The sequence below is a fragment of the Panthera leo genome, chromosome B2 (genome assembly GCF_018350215.1).
Source record: "Panthera leo isolate Ple1 chromosome B2, P.leo_Ple1_pat1.1, whole genome shotgun sequence".
Classification (NCBI taxonomy): Eukaryota; Metazoa; Chordata; class Mammalia; order Carnivora; family Felidae; genus Panthera; species Panthera leo.
Window position 1 is genome coordinate 47,113,160 of NC_056683.1, and position 20,254 is coordinate 47,133,413.

General features: G+C 36.1%; 1 protein-coding gene and 1 pseudogene across 1 annotated transcript; one reads left to right on the top strand and one right to left on the bottom strand.

Moving 5' to 3' along the window:
- Positions 1 to 5,299: 5,299 nt before the first annotated feature.
- Positions 5,300 to 6,949, bottom strand: PGK2 (phosphoglycerate kinase 2). The gene has a single exon (XM_042939023.1). It carries the CDS (start codon positions 6,829 to 6,831, stop codon positions 5,578 to 5,580), a length of 1,254 nt encoding a protein of 417 aa, XP_042794957.1. The 5' UTR covers positions 6,832 to 6,949; the 3' UTR covers positions 5,300 to 5,577.
- An 11,443-nt stretch (positions 6,950 to 18,392) lies between these two features.
- On the top strand, positions 18,393 to 19,746 carry LOC122220008 (annotated as a pseudogene).
- The last annotated feature ends 508 nt before the right edge of the window (positions 19,747 to 20,254 follow it).

A 20,254-nucleotide genomic window follows, 5' to 3' on the forward strand; every position in this document is an offset into this window, starting at 1 on the left:
CAGTTGCTAAACATTGATAATGGGGGTTGTATATGTGTATGGAGACAGGGGAACATGGACACTCTGTACTTCCTGTTCCAATTTGCTATGAACCTAAAACTGCTCTAAAAAATATGCCCTCCCAAGAAAGCAAGTGACTCTGACCAAGAAAAAAAAATCTTACCAAAATTAGAAAAGAAAGGATGACAAATTTAAAAGCTGGATCTTTAAAAGATTATTAGTGTAAAACTCTGAAAATAAATGATTCAGCTTTCACTTCTGATTAAGGTGGAATAGCAGGGAGTAGATACACCATCTCATCTGAACGAGTGAAAAACAGGCAAAATCTATGAAACAACACTCAAGGGAGAAGAAACAAAGAAGGTAAGCCCACAGTTGCACTGTTTACTGTCAGGCCACTAAGTAAGGAAAGGAATCTTGGGGTCTCTAAGGGAAGGATAAACCAACTAAAATATTCTCTTTTATATATAAACTCAAATGCTTTTCTAATTTGTCATTTTCCAAATATTTCACTCTTAATTTTTATCAGACATCCCCACCTTTCTTGGTTTATTATTAACATGGATTGAATTAGGAAACCCAAGCTTTGCTATGATCACTGGGAGATGTCTAATAACTAATTAAAATATGAAATACTTAAAAGCAAAGTTAATGGAAGCATAAATCCATGAAATATAGCCACCTAATTTTTAAAACAAAGTTTCTTCACAGCTTTATTAACTAACATTGCTTGAAATAAGCTATTTAAATACAGTATTTTTAAATAAAAAATGCACAGAAAATGGGGCACGTGGGTGGCTCAGTCAGTTGAGTGTCTGACTCTTGATTTTGGCTCAGGTCATGATGTCACAGTCGTGGGATCAAGCCCTGCATTGGGCTCCTGACTGAGTGCGGAGCCTGCTTAAGATTTTTTTTTCTCTCTCTCTCTCTGCCTCTCTCTGTCTCTCTCTCTCTCCCCCTTTCTCTTTTCTGCTTGCACTTTTTTCTCTCAAAAAAAATGCACAGAAAATAAGTAAATGGTAACCTCCAAGTGCATGTGTTAAATAATTCAAATTGCAACCTTGGAGGAAACAAGTAAGTCCCACACTTTTGGTTTGAACCCAAAACCCAGAGAAGTCCCACCATCCTGTGGTTAACACCATAATTTTCAGTTTCTTTTTAAAATTGGTTTTGGGCACCTGGGTGGCTCAGTCGGTTGAGCATCTGGCTTCAGCTCAGGTCATGATCTCCTGGTTCCTGAGTTTGAGCCCTGCATTGGGATCTGTGCTGACAGCTCAGAGCCTGGAGCCTGTTTCAGATTCTGTGTCTCCCTCTCTCTCTCTCTGACTCTCCTGACTCACACTCTGTCTCTAAAAAATAAATAAACATTAAAAATAATTTTAAAAAATTGGTTTTAAAAAGTAAAAAACTATTTTTAATGTATATAATTATTAAATGTAAGTATAAAATTGGGTTAAAGAAGTGATGGGGATTAAGGAGTGCACTTTTTGTGATGAGCAACAGTGATGTACAGAAATGTTGAATCACTATATTGTACACCTGAAACTAATATTACGCTGTATGTTAACTATCTGGAATTTGAATAAAAGCTTAAAAACATAAAAAAAAAAGATAAAAATAAAATGAAATAAAATTTCAATTACAACTATATACTATATATTATTCATAAATATACACATCATACATGTATGTATGTGGTATGTAAGTATGTGTATATATATTCACACATACACACAAATATTTCTTACTTTCTAGGTCTGCTTGAATTCTGTTTTTTCCCCCCAATCTTCTAATTCAAGGCACTGATTCTTTCCCTTGCAGTTTTAATTCTTTTATGTAATGGTTCTAACACCATTTAATATTTTGTATTAGCAATACTTAAATTTGTCACCTCCTTTACCTTTTGCCAGCTTATTTTCAGTCTCATAGTGCCTTCTTAACTCATTTTACTTCCTTCATAATTTTTTTCCATGAAGTATGCTTATTCTCTAAATGTACAGAAACATGATCTTTAAGATCTTTCAGTGTCTTCTAAAGTTTTAATAAGTCTTTCCATTTGATGTTGTTTTAAATTCACCTTTAATTCTTTTTTTTAGTAATAGTTTCGACTGAGCCCATGATCACTCAGTCAAAGAATGCACTGCCCTTATTCCCAGTGAGCTAGATATGATCACATTGCTAAGTTCAGGCCAAAAGAACTTCTTGTTCTCTTTCTCAAAGACATGGTGCTTACTCTGGATTCCTCTTTCTCTATCCTGTTGGCTGGAAAATGTCAACAATTGAATTGATCTTTCTGCTCCTAGAGATGAAAGCCAGGTGCAGGTGTTAACAGAGCCATTTTCCTAGCCTGAATCTTTGGATCGGCTCAAGAAGTGCCTACTTACCCATTATCACCCTGGGGAATGTCACATGAGAAAGAAAGAAATCTCTGTGTTGACATTTTGGGCTAGATTGTTCTTTTTTGTGAAGGCTGTGTTTGTATTGTAGGTTGTTTAGTAGCATCCTTGGCCACAGCAACAAGATGCCTATAGTTCCTCTTCTCATCCCAGTTGTGACTAACAAAAATGTTTCCATTCTTTGGCTAATATCCTCTACAAGGAAAAATTGTCTCTGGGTGAGAATCACTAGTGCAGAGACTAATGTAGAAATTGTTACCTGTAGGTGGGGTGCTGCCTTAAAAAAAAAAAACCTCATACAACATAATATTCACGTAGAGGTCAGGTGGAAGGAAGAGAGTAAAATGGCATGGAAGGCTGGGAGGTGCTGATCATGTTTCTGCTGTGGCATTTGGTAAAACTGTAGTAGGCACAACATGTTCCTGTAGAGCTTAAAGCTTAAAGCTTGTAGCTTAAAGCTACAGAGAAAGTGTTTAGAAAGAGGCAGAATATCAGTACATTTGGTTATTACATGCTGTCTTAAGCAAAATACTGCAACCCCCAAAATGAGCATATCCAGGAAATATTGGACAATTTCTTTGTTGCCTGCAACCCAAATTGGCTAATACACCAGGAAAGTAAGTTCTCTCAGAGTTGGAAAAGCTAACAGTCTCACTCTCACAAACAACACAAGAAAGACTGTCAGTTTTACTCAAAGGTCTCCCATTTGGAGTCTTCAGCCAAAAATAATGAGGAGGCCACAGGCAAATATCAGGTGATAGGTGTTGCCTTCCCACTGCCTACTTTTTTGGAGGGCCACAAGTTAACTAATCTTAAAATGAAGAAAAAGGAAGTTAGCCCAGCAAAGCAACCAATTAATTAAAAGCAAGAGTCAGGAGAATAAGAAACATAACTAGAAGATATTTTTGGGTGAGCTTCTTTCACACAGAGATCTTGATTCTTAAGTTGAAAAGTCACTAACCTGGCCTTGAAAGGTTTTCAACTGTGTGATATGAAGAAATCCTTGATTTCTTAAAACCACAGCATCAAAGAGGAAGCTATGAGAACCATGTGGTGGCCTAATGTGGCCCAACTCTCCAACATCAGCTTTAGAAGATGGCATGGAAGATTAGGAAACAAGGAAAATTTCCCAGGTGATCAAACTTGGGGCCAAAAAAGGGACAATGGATAAGAAACTTCCTCCCAGAGAAGAAAACCAGTCTGACCACGAAGTTCTTTTACTGCCAGGCCGTGGGAGCTTTTGAAATTCTGAGCCAGCACTATTTATTTCCCAATCGTAATGAACCAATGAGTTTTTTAGGTGAGGGTTTTTAATTGTACTTTATTTCTTCGCCACCATTGTATATTGAGTGTGTATGAGTGCTGGAGGTGAGAGAAAAATAAATGACTGCACTTTTCTGTTCATCAGACCGTTGGGCTCCCCACAGGATATCGAAAAGATTGTGTATCACCCAGAGATAACTCAGTTTTGAGTGGGATGCAGTAACTGGACATTTTATTATATTTCTTGGAGAAAGGATATTTTCTTTATGTAGGAAGAAGGATACATGGATACTCATACATGGATACTGGGGTGGCCAGAGTGAAAGTCTATCAGGAGCCTTTACTTTTCCCTTGATATTTATTGCCTCTCCACTTCCTTTTAGTAATAGAATCTGTTGATCTTTAGTTGAGTACAAGGTGTCCAGCTACAGAGAATACATTCCCAGGCCTCTCTTGCAAAATAGACCCCATCATGCGACTAATAACCAGCAGAACACAAAATGGCCAATAAAAGAAAAATTCCTGAATTTTGGGGGACATGTGTGTAAAAGAAACACATTGCCTTTCACTAACTTCTCCTTTGGACTGGGTATCAAGCAGTAAAAATGCAGACTGACACCTCACACACAGAAATGTAACTCACTTATTGAGAGTAAGAGATTTGTTTCACGAGGTTGGTTCCCTAGATGACCTCATGGAGAAGAGTCCACCTTTTTGCCATGGACTTTTATGAAAGAAAATAATATGGTATAACCTTATTTCAACTGCTATAATTTTGGGTTTTTGTTTTACTTGTTTTTAAATCTATATCTTAACTCCTATATTTTCTCTGGGATTATCATGGCATTATGAATATCGTCCTCAGGAATATGCTGAAGTTTTGGGCATATTAACATTAAAAGTTTAATTATTTAATTAATTTTAGTTTATTTTAATTAAGTTAATTTATAGAATTGACCTGGTGCTATGGGCCGTAGGCTATTACAACTGGGATAAGTTACTCTGCATTTTTACTCTAAACTTAACAGTATTGCCTTGTGACAGCTCTTTGTATATAGAGTTAGGCAAAATATTTTCCAATAAGTATTTTAATTTATTCTACATTTCTGAGTATTTTCTTATTCTATTTTCTAACAGGGAAAACTTTTTATATCCTTATTTTTCTCATGACTATAAATATATTTATCTCAAAAATCTAGTTTTAAGATTTAGCAATTACATATATTACATATTTATTAAAACAATTCTGCTTTACATATTAAGCAATTATTTAAAATGTGGATTGAATTTGTAGATCCCATATGATAGTACACAGACATATATATGTAGTATAGTGCATCCACACATACAGACATAATTCCTTTCTTGGGTTTCATTTCTTTCCCTTTTTTAACTTCTTGAATTCAATAAATATATTTTATTTCTCTTCTTTCTTATTTAGTAAGAAATTTCCTTTTAGCTGAGCTTTGTTACCCATGAATTCTTAAACACAATTATTTTTCTTGATTTATTTTATTGTTTAAAAGTTTGTTAGCTTCTACCCCAACCTTCAACAGTTTGGGTTTTCTCTTGTTTTCCATGTTTCAAGTAGTGAAACAGTAACAAAGCTGTAGTAAAATTAAAAAAGAGAGAGAGAGAGATTAAGTTTATTCAACTCACTTTAATATGCAATGCAAGATTATGTCCTTCCTGTGTATCACAATGGTAAAGTTCAAATGAGATCTTGAAGAGAGCAGGCAAATGCATGGCCAAACTGGGTTGCATTGCTGTACTAATGTTAAGAGTTCCTGATAGCCAATCTCTTAGTCATTGCATAGGTCTTGATCTGGGGCTAACTAACAAAAGTCAAGTTGAAATGTAAAGCACTAAGTTGAATTAAAGCCTATGGACAGGAAATAGTAGACAGGAATATTGTCAACTATAGATTGCTGAGAGCTTCCACGCCAGGAAGGACTTTACCTTCCAGAAGTTCCAGACTAGCACCTCCTCCAGTGCTCACGTGGCTCATTTTATCTTCAGTGTTCCACTTGGCACAGCAAGTAGCAGTGTCTCCACCTCCTATAATGGTGATACAGCCCCTGGAAGTGGCCTTCACAATTTCATCCATGAGGGCTTTTGTTCCATTAGCAAAGGCGTCCCATTCAAATACCCCTACAGGTCCATTCCACACAATTACCTTAGCGTGAGCCACAACTTGAGCATACTTCTTGTTGGTCTCAGGACCACAGTCCAAACCCATCCAGCCAGCAGGTATGCCTGATTTTACAGTGGCTTGGCCAACCTTAGCATTCTCCTCAAACTTGTCAGCAGTGACAAAGTCAGTAGGAAAGGTAATGTTCACACCATTCTTACTAGCTTTAGCCATGATATCTTTGACAATCTTGGCCCCCTCTTCATCAAAGAGGGACGCACCAATCTCCATGTTGTTGAGTACCTTAAGGAAGGTATAAGCCATTCCACCACCAATTATCATCTCATTGACCTTATCCAGCATATTTTTGATCAGTTGGATTTTGTCTGCCACTTTGGCTCCACCAAGTATAGCCAGAAAGGGTCTCTCTGGGTTTTCTAAGGCTCTGGCAAAGTACTCTAGCTCCTTTTTCATCAGGAATCCAGATGCCTTCTGGGGAAGATTCACTCCCACCATCGAACTGTGGGCCCGGTGAGCAGTGCCAAAAGCATCATTGACATATACATCCCCTAGTTTGGAGAGTGATGCTCGAAAGGCTTCTATTTTACCTGGTTCAGCTATAAGCTTATTTCCAGAAGGATCTTGGCCTTTTCCTTCTTCCTCCACATGAAAGCGCAGGTTCTCCAGTAGGATGACTGAACCAGCAGCCGGGTTGGCACAGGCTTTCTCCACTTCTGGGCCCACACAGTCCTTTAGAAACAGAACATCCTTGCCCAGCAAGGATTTGAGCTCAGCAGCAACTGGCTCTAAAGAGTATTTATCAGGCATGGGAACACCATCAGGTCGACCTAAATGACTCATAAGAACTACTGACCTGGCTCCATTATCTAGGCAGTACTTGATGCTTGGGATGGAAGCTTTGATTCTCTGGTTGTTTGTAATCCGGTTCTTCTTCATGGGAACATTGAAGTCTACTCTCATGATGACTCTCTTCCCTTTAACATCCAGTTTGTCCAAAGTTAACTTCTTAGAAAGAGACATCTTGATAATACAAAGACAGAAGCGGACACCTGGATCCCAGTGCTGAAGAACCACTTTACTGCTCTCGGCAGGCTGGATGGGTGATGCTTTCCAACGGCTTTCCTCTTGGCCCGCCCCTTCCTTTTCATCACTAAGTCCCCCACAGGGCAGGCGTGATTGAACTAGGGAGAGGGAAACTTGGCTCTGCAATTGGTTAACGGTGCTGTCAATCTTGATTTGGAATGTGTTGCCGTAAAGCGTCAAACTGCCGGTGCTGAACACGAACCCCGAGTAGTGACTGGTAGCTGGCTTGCAGTGAGAGCTGGGGCAGTGAAGAAACCTTGGAATAAGAATAGTTCTGCTAAGGCTCTTGCACGTTCTTTTTCCACATCTCTTTTGACTCTTGCTCTTTTAAAAACAAAACAAAACAACAACGAAAAAACCCTCGACCATGTCAAATCTTAATTATATTGAGATATAAAAACTGCAGTACCAAATAAAGAGATGGGTTGAAATGATGGGTCTATAAATCCTTATTTATTCAAGGCAACATATTATGCTTCTGTTTTTCCTTGATACATATTTCCGTTAACAGTCTAGCTTGTTGTTAGCCATTGGCTTTAGGTATATTCTAGGGTAAGCGGGAATGATTTGTTTTTATTACCTTGCTTATTCTGTTCTCAAACAACTGTGAGAGAATGCTTGGTGGCTTCTTTAGGATAATCCCATGAGACAAAGAGGGTAACAGTTAAACACTGCAGGTGATAGTGACTTTTCTTTCAGATGACAAAGTTATGATAAGCCCTCTTTTTTTTGGGGGGGGGCTTTTTGATTCATTACCTGTATGAATCAGAAATTGAGCTGAAAAGAGGAATGATTTTCATGAGGATGAAAATGTCTATATGAATTGAAAATGAGTAAGAGATTTAATTTTGGGGGAAAGAATATATGGCTGATTGGCTTAATAATAAAAACTGGCTTTGTAATTAGTTGATATGGCAGTTTCCATAAGTTGAACGTAGCATATATTATTGACAAAAATATGTTTGAGGCATAATCCAGTAGGATGGCTATAATTTAAAACAAGGCAGACAATAACAAGTGTTGACAGGGATGTGGAGATATTGGAATCCTCACATATTGCTGGTAAGAATACAAAATGCTGCAGCCACTTTAGGAAAAAGGTTTGACACTTCCTCAAAATATTAAACATGGAGTTACCATAAAACCCAGCAATTACACTCCTAGGTATATACTACAATGATAAAATTATACTCTTACAATGGCTAAAATTCCAAACTATGACAATAATACATGCTGTCAAAGATGCATAGCAATAGAAACTCATTTATTGCCAAGAAGAATGAGGTATGCTACAGCATTGTTTTGGAAAACAATTTGGCAGTTTCTTATAAACATAGACTTACAATACAAGCCATCAATTCTACTCGTAGGTTTTTGTTCAAGTACACAGAAAACCTATACTCTTTCAAACTTGTGTATGCAAATGTTTAGATCAACTTCATTCATAATTGCCAAAAACTGAGTGCTTTTCAATTGGTCGCATCTATAAAACTGTAGATATATCCATGCAATGAAATATTCTCAAATAAAAGGAATATGCTATTTACTTACACAAAATCCTGAATACAAGTTGAATGTATTTTACTAACTAAAGAAGCCAGACATAAAAGTATGTAGACCTCGTAAAATTCCATTCACATGACATTTGAAGAAAGATGAAACAAAGGGATAGAAAGCATATCAGTAGTTGTCAGGCCTTAAAGGAAGATGGAGGAGGTCAACTATTATTAGTTGAGATTTTTAGTATGATAAAACTTTTCTATATAGCACTACAGTATTGAGTACAAGTCAAAATCCATAGAATTATATATTATAGAGACTGAACTTTAGTGAATGTAAATAAAATAAAATGGACTAGGATGTTGAGAAATCTCAGGTTGGAATGCAGACTGACAAATAAGCCAAACTATTACAATAGATGACAAATACCATTAAAAATGTTGGGGATAAAAAAGATCACTTAAGTAACTTTGGAAGAAAGGTTTCTAACTGATAAAGCTGAAGACAAAAAGAACCATACACAAATGTAATCTTCCGTTGATAAATTTGTTTATCTTTTTACTCTTGGAATCTCTGATTTTCACTTCTGTTGTATGTCTCTTCTACTTTTAGCCAGAAAAAAATACAGTGGGCTAGAACTCATTGATTAAGTTGGGCTTGCATGGATAATCCAAGACAAATGCCTTATATTAAATTCCATAACTAAACTCATAGCTACTGTTACTGTTACTATGGTTTATATCTCTATACACTTTGTTTTCTATATCATATAAGATACTAGTGCACTTGAAAAAGTTAATAGTTTATGTCTTGTGATAACTGAAAGTAGGAGAGACAGAGCTATAAAATGGCAGTGTTTTTGTATGTTATTGATGTTACGCTGGTATAAATTCAAATTAGACTGTTATAACTTCAGTTGCTAACTACCAACAAAAATAGTTATAGAATATACACAAAAGTAAATGAAAACCAAATTTCACTACAAAAGTTAAATAAAGACAAAAGAAAAAAACAATCAGTAATGCAGGAAATAAGGGGCAAACAAGTTATAAGGCATATAGAAAACAGCCAAATGACAGAAGTACTTCCTCCTTATCAGTACTTACTTAACTGTAAATGGGTTTAACTCTCTAATTAAAAGACAGAGATTGGCAGAATGAATTTAAAAATATGATCCAGAGGCACCTGGGTAGCTCAGTTGATTAAGTGACTGACCGACTTTGGCTCAGATCATGATCCCGCAGTTTATGAGTTTGAGCCCCACTTCGGTACCTGTGCTGACAGCTTGGAACCTGGAGCCTACTTTGGTTTCTGTGTCTCCCTCTTTTTCTGTCCCTCATTGCCCACACTTTTGTCTGTCCTCTTTCAAAAATGGATAAACATTAAAATATTTTAAATATGATCCAACTGTATGCAGTCTACAAAAGACTCAGCTTAGATCCAAAGGCAAAATTGATCGAAAGTGGAAGGATGGAAAAAGATATTCCGTGCAAATAGTAACCAAAAAAGAACAGGAGTAGCTATACTAAAATTAGGAAAAAAAATGACTTTAAATGCAAAAGGATTAAAACAACAAAGAAAGACAGTATATATTAATAAAAGGGGCTTAATACAGGGGGACCTGGGTGGCTCAGTCAGTTAAGCTCCAACTCTTAGTTTTGGCTCAGGTCATGATCTCACGGTTCATGAGTTCAAGCCCTGCATGCATTGGGCTCTAAGCTGACAGCCCACAGAGACTGATTGGGATTCTCACTCTCTCTCTTTGCCCCTCTCCCATTCACATGCATGTGCATACATGTTCCCTCTCTTTCTCTGTCAAAATAAATAAAAAAAACTTTTTAAAAAGGCTTAATACAGCAAGAAAATCTAAAAATTATCAGCATTTGCACATTTAACAGATCATCAAAATATATGAAGCTAAAACTGGCATCATTAAAGGGACAGTTTAGACAGTTCCCCAACAACAGCTAGAGATTTCAATAACCCATTCTCAATAATGAATAGAACAACCAGATAGAAGATAAGTAAGGAAAGAGAAGACAATCCAATAAACCAATTATATCTAAAAGACATACATAGAACATCCTACTCAACAAGAATGTACACATTCTTCTCAAGTGCAGTAGGACATTTTCCATGATAGACCACATATTAAGCCACAAATTAAGTCTGAATAGATTTAAAAAGTATATATAAAGTTCTTCTGTGGTCATAACTAGATGAAGATAGAAATCAATAACAAAAGAAAAACTGGGAAACTCATAAATTTGTGGACATTAACACACCTTTAAACAACCAATTAAAAAAAGAAGAAATCACAGAGAAATTAGAAATTGCTTAGAGAAGAATGAAAATAAAAACAATATAATTAAATGTATGGAACACACAAAAAATGCAATTCTAAAGTGGAACTTTCTTGCTATAATGCTTAAGTTAAATAATAAGATTTCAAATTAACAACCTAAGATTACAACTTAAGAAACTAGAAAAAAAAGCAAACTCATATGTTGCAGAAGAAAAGAAATAATAAAGATTAGGACAGAGGTAAATGAAGTTGGAAATAGAAAAACAATAGAAAAAATCGATAAAATAAAAACTGGGGGAGCATTTGGGTGGCTAGTCAGTTAAGTGTCTGACTTGATTTCTGCTCAGGTCATGATCTCACAGTTCATGGGCTCAAGCCCTATGTCAGGCATTGTGCTGACAGTGTGCAGCCTGCTTGGGATTCTCTCTCTCCCTCTCTCTCTTCCCTTTCCCCCCAAAATAAATGAATAAACTTAAAAAAATGGACTAAGAAAAAAAATCCAAATTACTAAAATCAGAAATGAAAGTAGAGACATTACTATTGATTTTACAGAAAGAACAATGATTATAAGGAAGTACTATAAATAATTTCCTATCAACAAATCAGATATGCTATGTTAAATGGACAAATTCCTAGAAACACATATGCTGCCAAGACAGAATCATGAAGAAATAAAAGATCTGAATAGATTTATAACTAGTAAGTTGCTAGAATCAATAATCAAAAATTTCTTTACAAAGAAAAGCCCTAGACCTGATGGCTTCACAGATGAATTCTATCAAACATTTACAAGCAACTAAACACCAATTCTTCTTTAACTTTTTAAGAAAAATGAAGAGGAGGAAGAACATCCTAGCTCATTCTGTGGTCTCAGAATTACTCTAATATCAAAACCAGACATAGGCAACTTAAGAAAAAAACAACAACAAAAAAACCCCTGATGATCAACATCTCTTATGAACATTGAAGCAACACTCCTCAACCAACTACTAGCAAACAGAATTAAGCAGCATATTAAAAGAACTATACAGCATGGCCAAGTGGGATTTATTCCTGGAATGCAAGAATGGTTCAATATATGAATATTAATCAATGTAATACACCACATTAGCAGAATCAAGGAAAAGAAAACACATCATCTAAGTTGATGCAGAAAAAAACATTTGACAAAATCCATCACCTTTTCATGATAAAAACAGTCAACAAACTAGGAATAGAAGGAAAACTACCTGACATAATAAAAGCAATATGTGAAAAATCCATGGCAAACATCATACTCCATAATGAAAGACTGATTGCTTTTTCTCTATTATCAGGAACATCTCTCTATTATCAAGAACATCTCTCTATTATCAGGAATATTTTCTCTTTTCTCAGGAACATCTCTCTATTATCAGTAATAAGGCAAAGATTATTATAGCACTGGAAGTTCCAGCTAGAGAATTTAGGCAATAAAAAGAAATAAAAGTTATCTAAATAGGAAAGGACAAAGAATAATGCTCTCTGTTTACAGATGGTGTCATTTTTTTAAAATGTTTATATTTTGATGGGGGGGGGTAGTTGGGGGAGGGCAGAGAGAGAGAGAGGGAGATACAGAATCTGAAGCAGGTTCCAGGCTCTGAGCTGTCAGCACAGAGCCCGACGTGGGTCTTGAACTCATGAGCCATGAGATCATGATCTGAGTCAAAGCCAGATGCTCAACTGACTGAGCCACACAGGTGCCCCCAGATGGTGTCATTTTGTATGTAGAAAACACTACTCCACCAAAAAAATCTATTAGAACGAACAAATGAATCCAGAAAAAGTAGCAGGATACAGAGTCAACACTTAAAAATCTGTTGCACTTTTATACATTAATAATAAACAATCTGAAAAAGAAATTGCAAAACAACTGCATTTATAATAGCAAGAATAAAATACTTGAGAATTAACCAAGGAGGTAAAAGACTTGTACAATAAAAACTATCAGGGGCACCTGGGTGGCTCAGTCAGTTGAGCGTCTGACTTTGGCTCAGGTCATGATCTCATGGTTTTTGAGTTCAAGTCCTGAGTCAGGCTTGCTGCTGTCAGCACAGAGCCCACTTCAGATCTTCTGCCCCCCTCTCTCTCTGCACTTCCCCACTTTCACGCTCTCTCTCTCTCAAAAATAGGTAAACCTTTAAAAAACATCGCTGAAAGAAATTTAAAAAGACATAAATAGGGGCACCTGGGTGGCTTAGTCAGTTGGGCATCTGACTTCGGCTCAGGTCATGATCTCCGGTTCATGGGTTTGAGCCCCGCCTTGGGCTCTGAGCTGACAGCTTGGAGCCTGGAGCCTGCTTTGGATTCTGTGTCTCCCTCTCTCTCTCTGTCCCTCCCCTGCTAACTCTCTCTCTCTCTCTCTCAAAAATGAATAAACATTAAAAAAATTTAAGAAACATAAATAATGTAAATGGAAATATATCATGTGTTCTTAGATTACAAATCTTAGTATCATTAAAATGTCAATGCTACCCAAAGTTATCTACATATTCAAAGCAATCCCTATCACGTTCTCAATGATATTTTTGTAAAAATAGAAAAAAAACTATCCTTAAATTCATATGGGATTGAAAGAGACCCCAGACAACCAGAACAATTTTGGAAAAGAATGATGCTGCAGGAATTGGACTTCCTTTCAAATTTACCACAAAGCTATCGTTGCCTAAACACTGTGGAATTGGCATAAAAACACACATACTGGTCAATGGACTAGAATAAAGAGCCCAGAAATAAATCCTCACATATATGGTCAAATCATTTTTAACAAGAGTATCAAGACCATTAAATGTGGAAAATACAGTCTTTTCAACAAACGGTACTGGGAAAATTGAATATTCACCTGTAGGAGAATCAAGTTATACACTTATCTAATACCATATACAAAAAATACCTCAAAACAAGTCAAAGATCTAAATGTAAAATTTTAAACCATAAAACAGGGAAAAAAAATAGGGCAAAAGCATCATGATATTACATTGGCAATAATTCCTTGGATAGGACACTGAAGTCATAGGCAACAAAAGAAAAAAAATAAAGTAGACTTCATGAAAATTAAAGGAGTTTTGCATCAAAAAACACTATCACACAGTAACATAGTAAAGAGGCAACCCACAAAATAGATAGTATTCGCAAATTGTGTATCCAATAAGAGGTAAGCATCCAGAATATACATAGAACTCCTAAAACTCAACAACAGAAAAACAACTTTATAAAAATAGTCAAACGACTTAAATAGCCACTTTGTTAATAAGCACCTAAAAAGGTGCTCAATATCATTAATCATTAGGAAAATGTAAGTCAAAACTAAAGTGAGATAGCACCTGAGCCCATGAAGAGGGCTACTCCTCATGGAGAAAAGAAAAAAGAAAAGAAACGAGAAAAGAAAGAAAAGAAAGAAAGCAAGAGAGGGAGGGAGGGAGGAAGGAAGGAAGGAAGGAAGAAAAGAAGAGAAGGGGATGGAGGGAGAAAGGAAGGGACGGAGGGAGGAAAGAAAGAGAGGCTGGGAAGGAGAAGTGTTGGCAACAATGTAGAGTCAGTGGAAGTTTTACACACTGTTGGTGGGAATATAAAAGACATACCTGCTGTGCAAAATAGTATGATGCTTCCTCTAAAAATTAAACATATAATTACTATATGATCTAGTAATTCCTCTTCTGGGTACTTATCCAAGATAATTGAAAATGGCATCTCAAAGAGATATTTGTACATCTATTTTCATAGTAGCATTATTCACAATAGCTAAAATATAGGGGCGTCTGGGTGGCTCAGTCGGTTAAGCATCTGACTTCGACTCAGGTCACGATCTTGTGGTCCGTGAGTTCAAGCCCCGCGTCTGGGCTCTGGGCTGATGTCTCGGAGCCTGGAGCCTGCTTCTGATTCTGTGTCTCCCTCTCTCTCTGCCCCTTCCCCATTCATGCTCTGTCTCTCTCTGTCTCAAAAATGAATAAACGTTAAAAAAAATTAAAAAAAATAAAATATAGAAGCAACCTAAATGTCTATTGACAGATAAGTGGATTAATACAATGTGTTATATACATATAATGGAATAAAAAGAAATGAAATTCTTGCACAAGCTACAACATGGATGAAACTTGAGGACTTTCTGCCAAGTGAAAAAGTGAGTCATAAAAAGACAAATATTTTATAGTTTCACTCATATGAGGTGCTTAGTGTAGTCAGAATCAGAAAGACAGAGGATAGAATGGTGGTTGCCAAAGATTGAAAGAAGGTAGGCATGGAGAATTATTGTTTACTGAGTACAAAGTTTCAGTTTTACAAGACAAAAGAGTTCTGGAGATGGATGGTGGTGGAGGTCATACAACAATGATGGATGTATTTTAATATCATTTGAACTGTACACTTAAAAATTATTCAGATGGTAAATTTTACATTATATGTATTTTGCCATAAAAAATTTGGAAAAAATAGAAACATTCTAAATCAAACTCACCATCAAGAAAATGAATAGGTGGGGCGCCTGGGTGGCGCAGTCGGTTAAGCGTCTGACTTCAGCCAGGTCACGATCTCGCGGTCCGTGAGTTCGAGCCCCGCGTCGGGCTCTGGGCTGATGGCTCGGAGCCTGGAGCCTGTTTCCGATTCTGTGTCTCCCTCTCTCTCTGCCCCTCCCCCGTTCATGCTCTGTCTCTCTCTGTCCCAAAAATAAATAAAAAACGTTGAAAAAAAAATTTAAAAAAAAAAAAAAAAAAGAAAATGAATAGGCAAGCATACACTGGGAGAAACACACTCATAAAACATGAATCTAATGACAGTGTTATCCAAGATACATAAAATACATTTAAAATTTAAAAATAAAAGACAAACATCCCAACTTTAAAAACAGGCAAAAATTTGAACAGACATTTCCCAAATAAGATGTGTGTGTGTGTGTGCGCGCATGTGCGTATGTGTGTGTGTAATATATGTATCTGGTCAGGACATGAGAAAGTGCTTAATTTCAATAACCATCAAGAAAATGAAAATTAAAACCACAATAAGAAACTATTACATACAATAATGGTAAAATCAAAAAAATTATTAGCATCAAACATTGGTGAGATTGTGGAGAAACTGATTCTCACATTCTTAGTGGAATACAACCATTTTGAAAGAAGATCTGGCAGTTATTTATAAAAATCCTACATCAATCCTGTGACCCATCAGTTATAATTTTAGATATTTATCCAAGATAACTGAAAATATATGATGACAAAAAGGGGTGTATGGGAATGTTCATAGCAGCTTTGTTCATAGTAGCCAAAAAATGTGAAATATTCCAGGTATAGTCATAAGTTGGAATGCTACTTAGAGAAATAATATTTATAAACTCCGTTAATACAATAATATGACTTTAACTCAAAAAGCATTGTGGTGTTAAAGAATTCTTCTGTAAATGAGTGCATATTGCATGATTTCATTTATATGAAATAAAAGAGAAAAATTATAATGAACAAAAAATTAGAAGAGTGACTACTTCTGGGGTAGAAGTAGGAGGACTTAGTGGAGACATGAGGAAATTTCTGGAATGATAATACATTTCTATATGTTAATAATTGTTTGAGTTACACATATATGTTTGTAAAAATCCTCAAAAATCTGCAAAATACTTTGAAATTCATCAAAAGTAACTTGGAGTAATGCATGGGTAGAAGGATGGCTAAGTGGATGGATAAATGATAAAACATGTAGTAAAATGTCAATGATAAAATCTAGGTGGTGTGTATACAGGCATTTTCTGTGAAATTCTTCAATTTTATTGTTTATTTGAAAAATTACAAAATTCAAAAAAAACAAAACAACTTATTAATGTTTATTTTGATTATTAGTAATTCTCCTGAAGTCATTAAATATTTATATTTACATGTGAAGAACAAGACCATAAAAAGAGTATTGTCAAAAAAAATTTAAGTTGAAATTGCTTGGAATCCATTTTAGAATTTACAGTAGTACTTGTATGTGCAGCTATGTAATTTTCTAGAACTACACTTAAATCCCAAGGGCAAATATGGAAGACTTGCATAGTTGAATATAGTTGTTTGTGTTTTTATGAGAAAGATATATAGTTGGTGCTCTTTAAATGTAAGTTTCAGAAGCAAGGAGTGGATCCAGTCTATTTACTTAGGCCTAATGAATTTATAACTGGAACTCAAAGAAAAATTGCACTGGAAAAGTATGGAACAGAAAGCTTGACTCCTATTTCTGGAGTGGTTGAAAGAGAGGGAAGCAGTGCAGGGTGAAGACTGAACTATCATTGTCTTAAGTTGATTTGCTTTTAAGGAAAATAAAATATTGTAAATATAAATAGCTGCTATGAATAAATGGAAATTTTGAGTCAGAAAGTACAGAGTTCGTTGTATTTAATATTTGGACACATTTTATTTTTTAACATTTAACTATTTCTAAACCAGTATGGTTCTAGCATTGAACCAGTATGGTTCATGGTTGTTTTCTTTTTGTTTTGTTTTCTTTTTAGCGACTTATAAAACAGTACATCTTAGATGAGGTTTAGCGAGCCATTGATATCCATTCCAAGGTTATCATGCTTCATTAGCCTACACTTTGAAACACTTGAATTTTCCATGTTTTATATGTGGAAGATGTTAACAGTGCGTAGCAAGGAGTTTGTATTTTTAGAGACAAAGTTAATAGTTGTTTTTACAGGAGAAAAGTCTAGCCAGAGTGTGTAAGAGACTCACAGGGGATGCCTGTCACTTTTGTTCCTTCATTCTCACACAGTATTTCTTTGTCCCATTCCCAAATTTACTTTCTAAACTTCCCTCCATAATGAAACATGACCTTCTCTGTCAAAACCACTTCACCAGTGCAGGATTTATTTTTGGAAATGTTTTATAATTATGCGACCTGAATTTGTTGCTTTGCATTCATTTGGAAAATTACATGAAAGTGTCAATTCTTGCATGAGTCATCTGTGTAACAGGAATAACTCCTACTGTGAAAGGCTGCCTGGATCAATAAAATAACTGATAAACATCAGTCATTAAAGTGATAAATAGGTTCTGATTGTTCAGAGTAGTAAGAGATATTAGTTGTAACTCTTAGGTATTGAAGACCAAAAGATGAAATATGCTGTTCTGTATTGGCATCTTTCTGTAAGGACAACTTGCGGTGTATGTTGCATTGAGCTAAATCACAAGGGCTTTTTGTCTCTCCTGTTTTCCTTCATGTAATGAGATCAAGCCCTGAGGATATTTTCTCCCAAAATTAAAAATCCTGATGGCATATATCACCCCACTTATAGGTCAATCTGAAATGTCTTCTTAACAAAATCCAGTTTTCATGTGTGTTTACAAACCTTTACATCTTCCTGCTTTTCTTGGGCAGGTTTTCTTGGTTTTCCTTATGCAAATATCCTCTATTTTTCTAGCAAGTCCTTAAATTGCTGCTAGCATGACTGCTTTTCCCCATAGTGCTGATTGAACTCTAGGGCGAAGAGATCTCATTACCGATTATTAACTTTTGGAGATATTAAAAAAATCCTATAAAAATTGATGCATATTATGGGTATAATCCATTAATATCTCTAGTAGAAACTTTTGAAAAATGTGGAGGAGTTTAGCTTAACTTTACCTTTCTGTTGACCTTAGAATATACATTCCAGATTTGGAATTCTTGTGGTGGCGGGCAAAGAATGGCCTGCATGGTCCACCATGAAGTAATGGAAGTGCCCTTTGTGGAAGACTGGGGCTTGGTGCAGACTTGGGAGAAGGTGTCTATGGAGAAGTTCAACTTGCTGTGAAGAGAAGAATTAAAGGAGTAGTTGCAGTCAGGATTGTAGACATGAAGCATGTCATAGACTGTCTAGAAAATGTTAAGAAAACGATCTGTATCAATAGCGTGTTAAATTATGAGAGTGTAGTGAAATTCTACTGTCACAGGAGAGAAGGCAATATTCAGTATCTATTATTGGAGTACTGTAGTGGTGGAGAACTTTTTGACAGCATAGAGCCAGACATCGGCATGCCTGAAGAAGATGCTCAGAGGTTCTTCCATGAAATTATGGCAGGGTGGTTTATTTGCATGGTATTGGGATAACTCACAGGGATATTAAGCCAGAAAATATCCTTTTGGATGAAAGGGATTACCTCAAAATCTCTGACTTTGGCTTGGCAACAGTGTTTTGGCACAATGGCATGAGTGTTTATTGAACAAGATGTGTTTACCTTACATTGCTCCAGAACTTCTAAAGAGAAAAGGATTTCATGCAGGACTCATTGATGTTTGGTCCTATGGAATAGTACTTATGGCAATGTTGCCATGGGACCAGCCCAGTGATGGTTGTCAGGAATAGTCTGATTGGAAAGAAAGAAAAATACATACCTCAACTCTTGGAAAAAATTGATTCTGTTTATCCAGCCTGGCTGCATAAAGTCCTAGTTGAGAATCCATCAGTAAGAATTACTACCCCAGACATCAAAAAAGATAGATGGTATAACAAACCACTCAAGAAATGGGTAAAAAGGCCCTGAGTCACTTCAGATGGTGTACATAAGTCTCCTAGTGGATTTTCTAAACACATTCAATCCAGTTTGGACTTCTCTGTGGTAAGCAGTGCTTCTAGTGAAGAAAATATGAAGTACTCTAGCTCCCAGCAAGAATCATGGACAGGTCTTTTCGTATGGGACACTGGCCCTTCATAATATTGATAAACTGGTACAAGAGATCAGTTTTTCCTCATCCACATGTTCTGATCGTATGCTTCTAAATAGTTACTTGGCACCCCAGGATCCCCCCAGACCCCCTGAAAGAAACTTGTGAGAAGTTAGACTATCAGTAGAAAAAGAGTTGTATGAGTCAGGTTACTGTATCAACTGATAGGAGAAACAATAAATTGATTTTCAAAGTGAATTTGGTACAAATGGTTGAGAAGTTCTTGGTTGACTTTCAGCTTTCTAAGGGTGATGGATTGGCATTTAAGAGACACTTCCTGAAGAGTAAAGGGAAGCTGAATGATGTTGTGAGCAGCCAGAAGGCCTGGTTTCCTGCCACATGAGAGATCCATTGGATTCCTGGTGAATATAGTGCTGCTGTATTGACATTATTCTTCCTAGAGAAAATTATCTTGTTCTGCAAACTGCAAACACTAGTCTCTGAAGAGTTATCTTCCTTCTAGCCAAACATTTTCCGATTCTTTTTGTATGTTCTTCATATAAACAATACCTATATCTTCATTGTAAGTAAAGCTTTTGGGGAGGGATGGATAGAATTCATTAGATGTTTCTTCATTTTGTGTTTGGTATCTGAAGACCTATGTGATGGAAACCAAGCTCTGGGGAATACATGAGCTTACCAGCTTTTATACCAATGTAATGAAAAATTTAATGAAAAAAAATCAACCATCATTTTGGTTTCATACAGAAAATACATGTTTCCTCCATGTTGATTTAATTATATGGGTAGATTAGTAAGAAAAGCAATTTTTATGACTTTTGGAAAGTAGATATATCAGTCTATTATGTGAAGCCAACTTCAAAAAATGTATCTTCAAGATTTGTACTTGTTTTTGCAAGGGCCTGACAC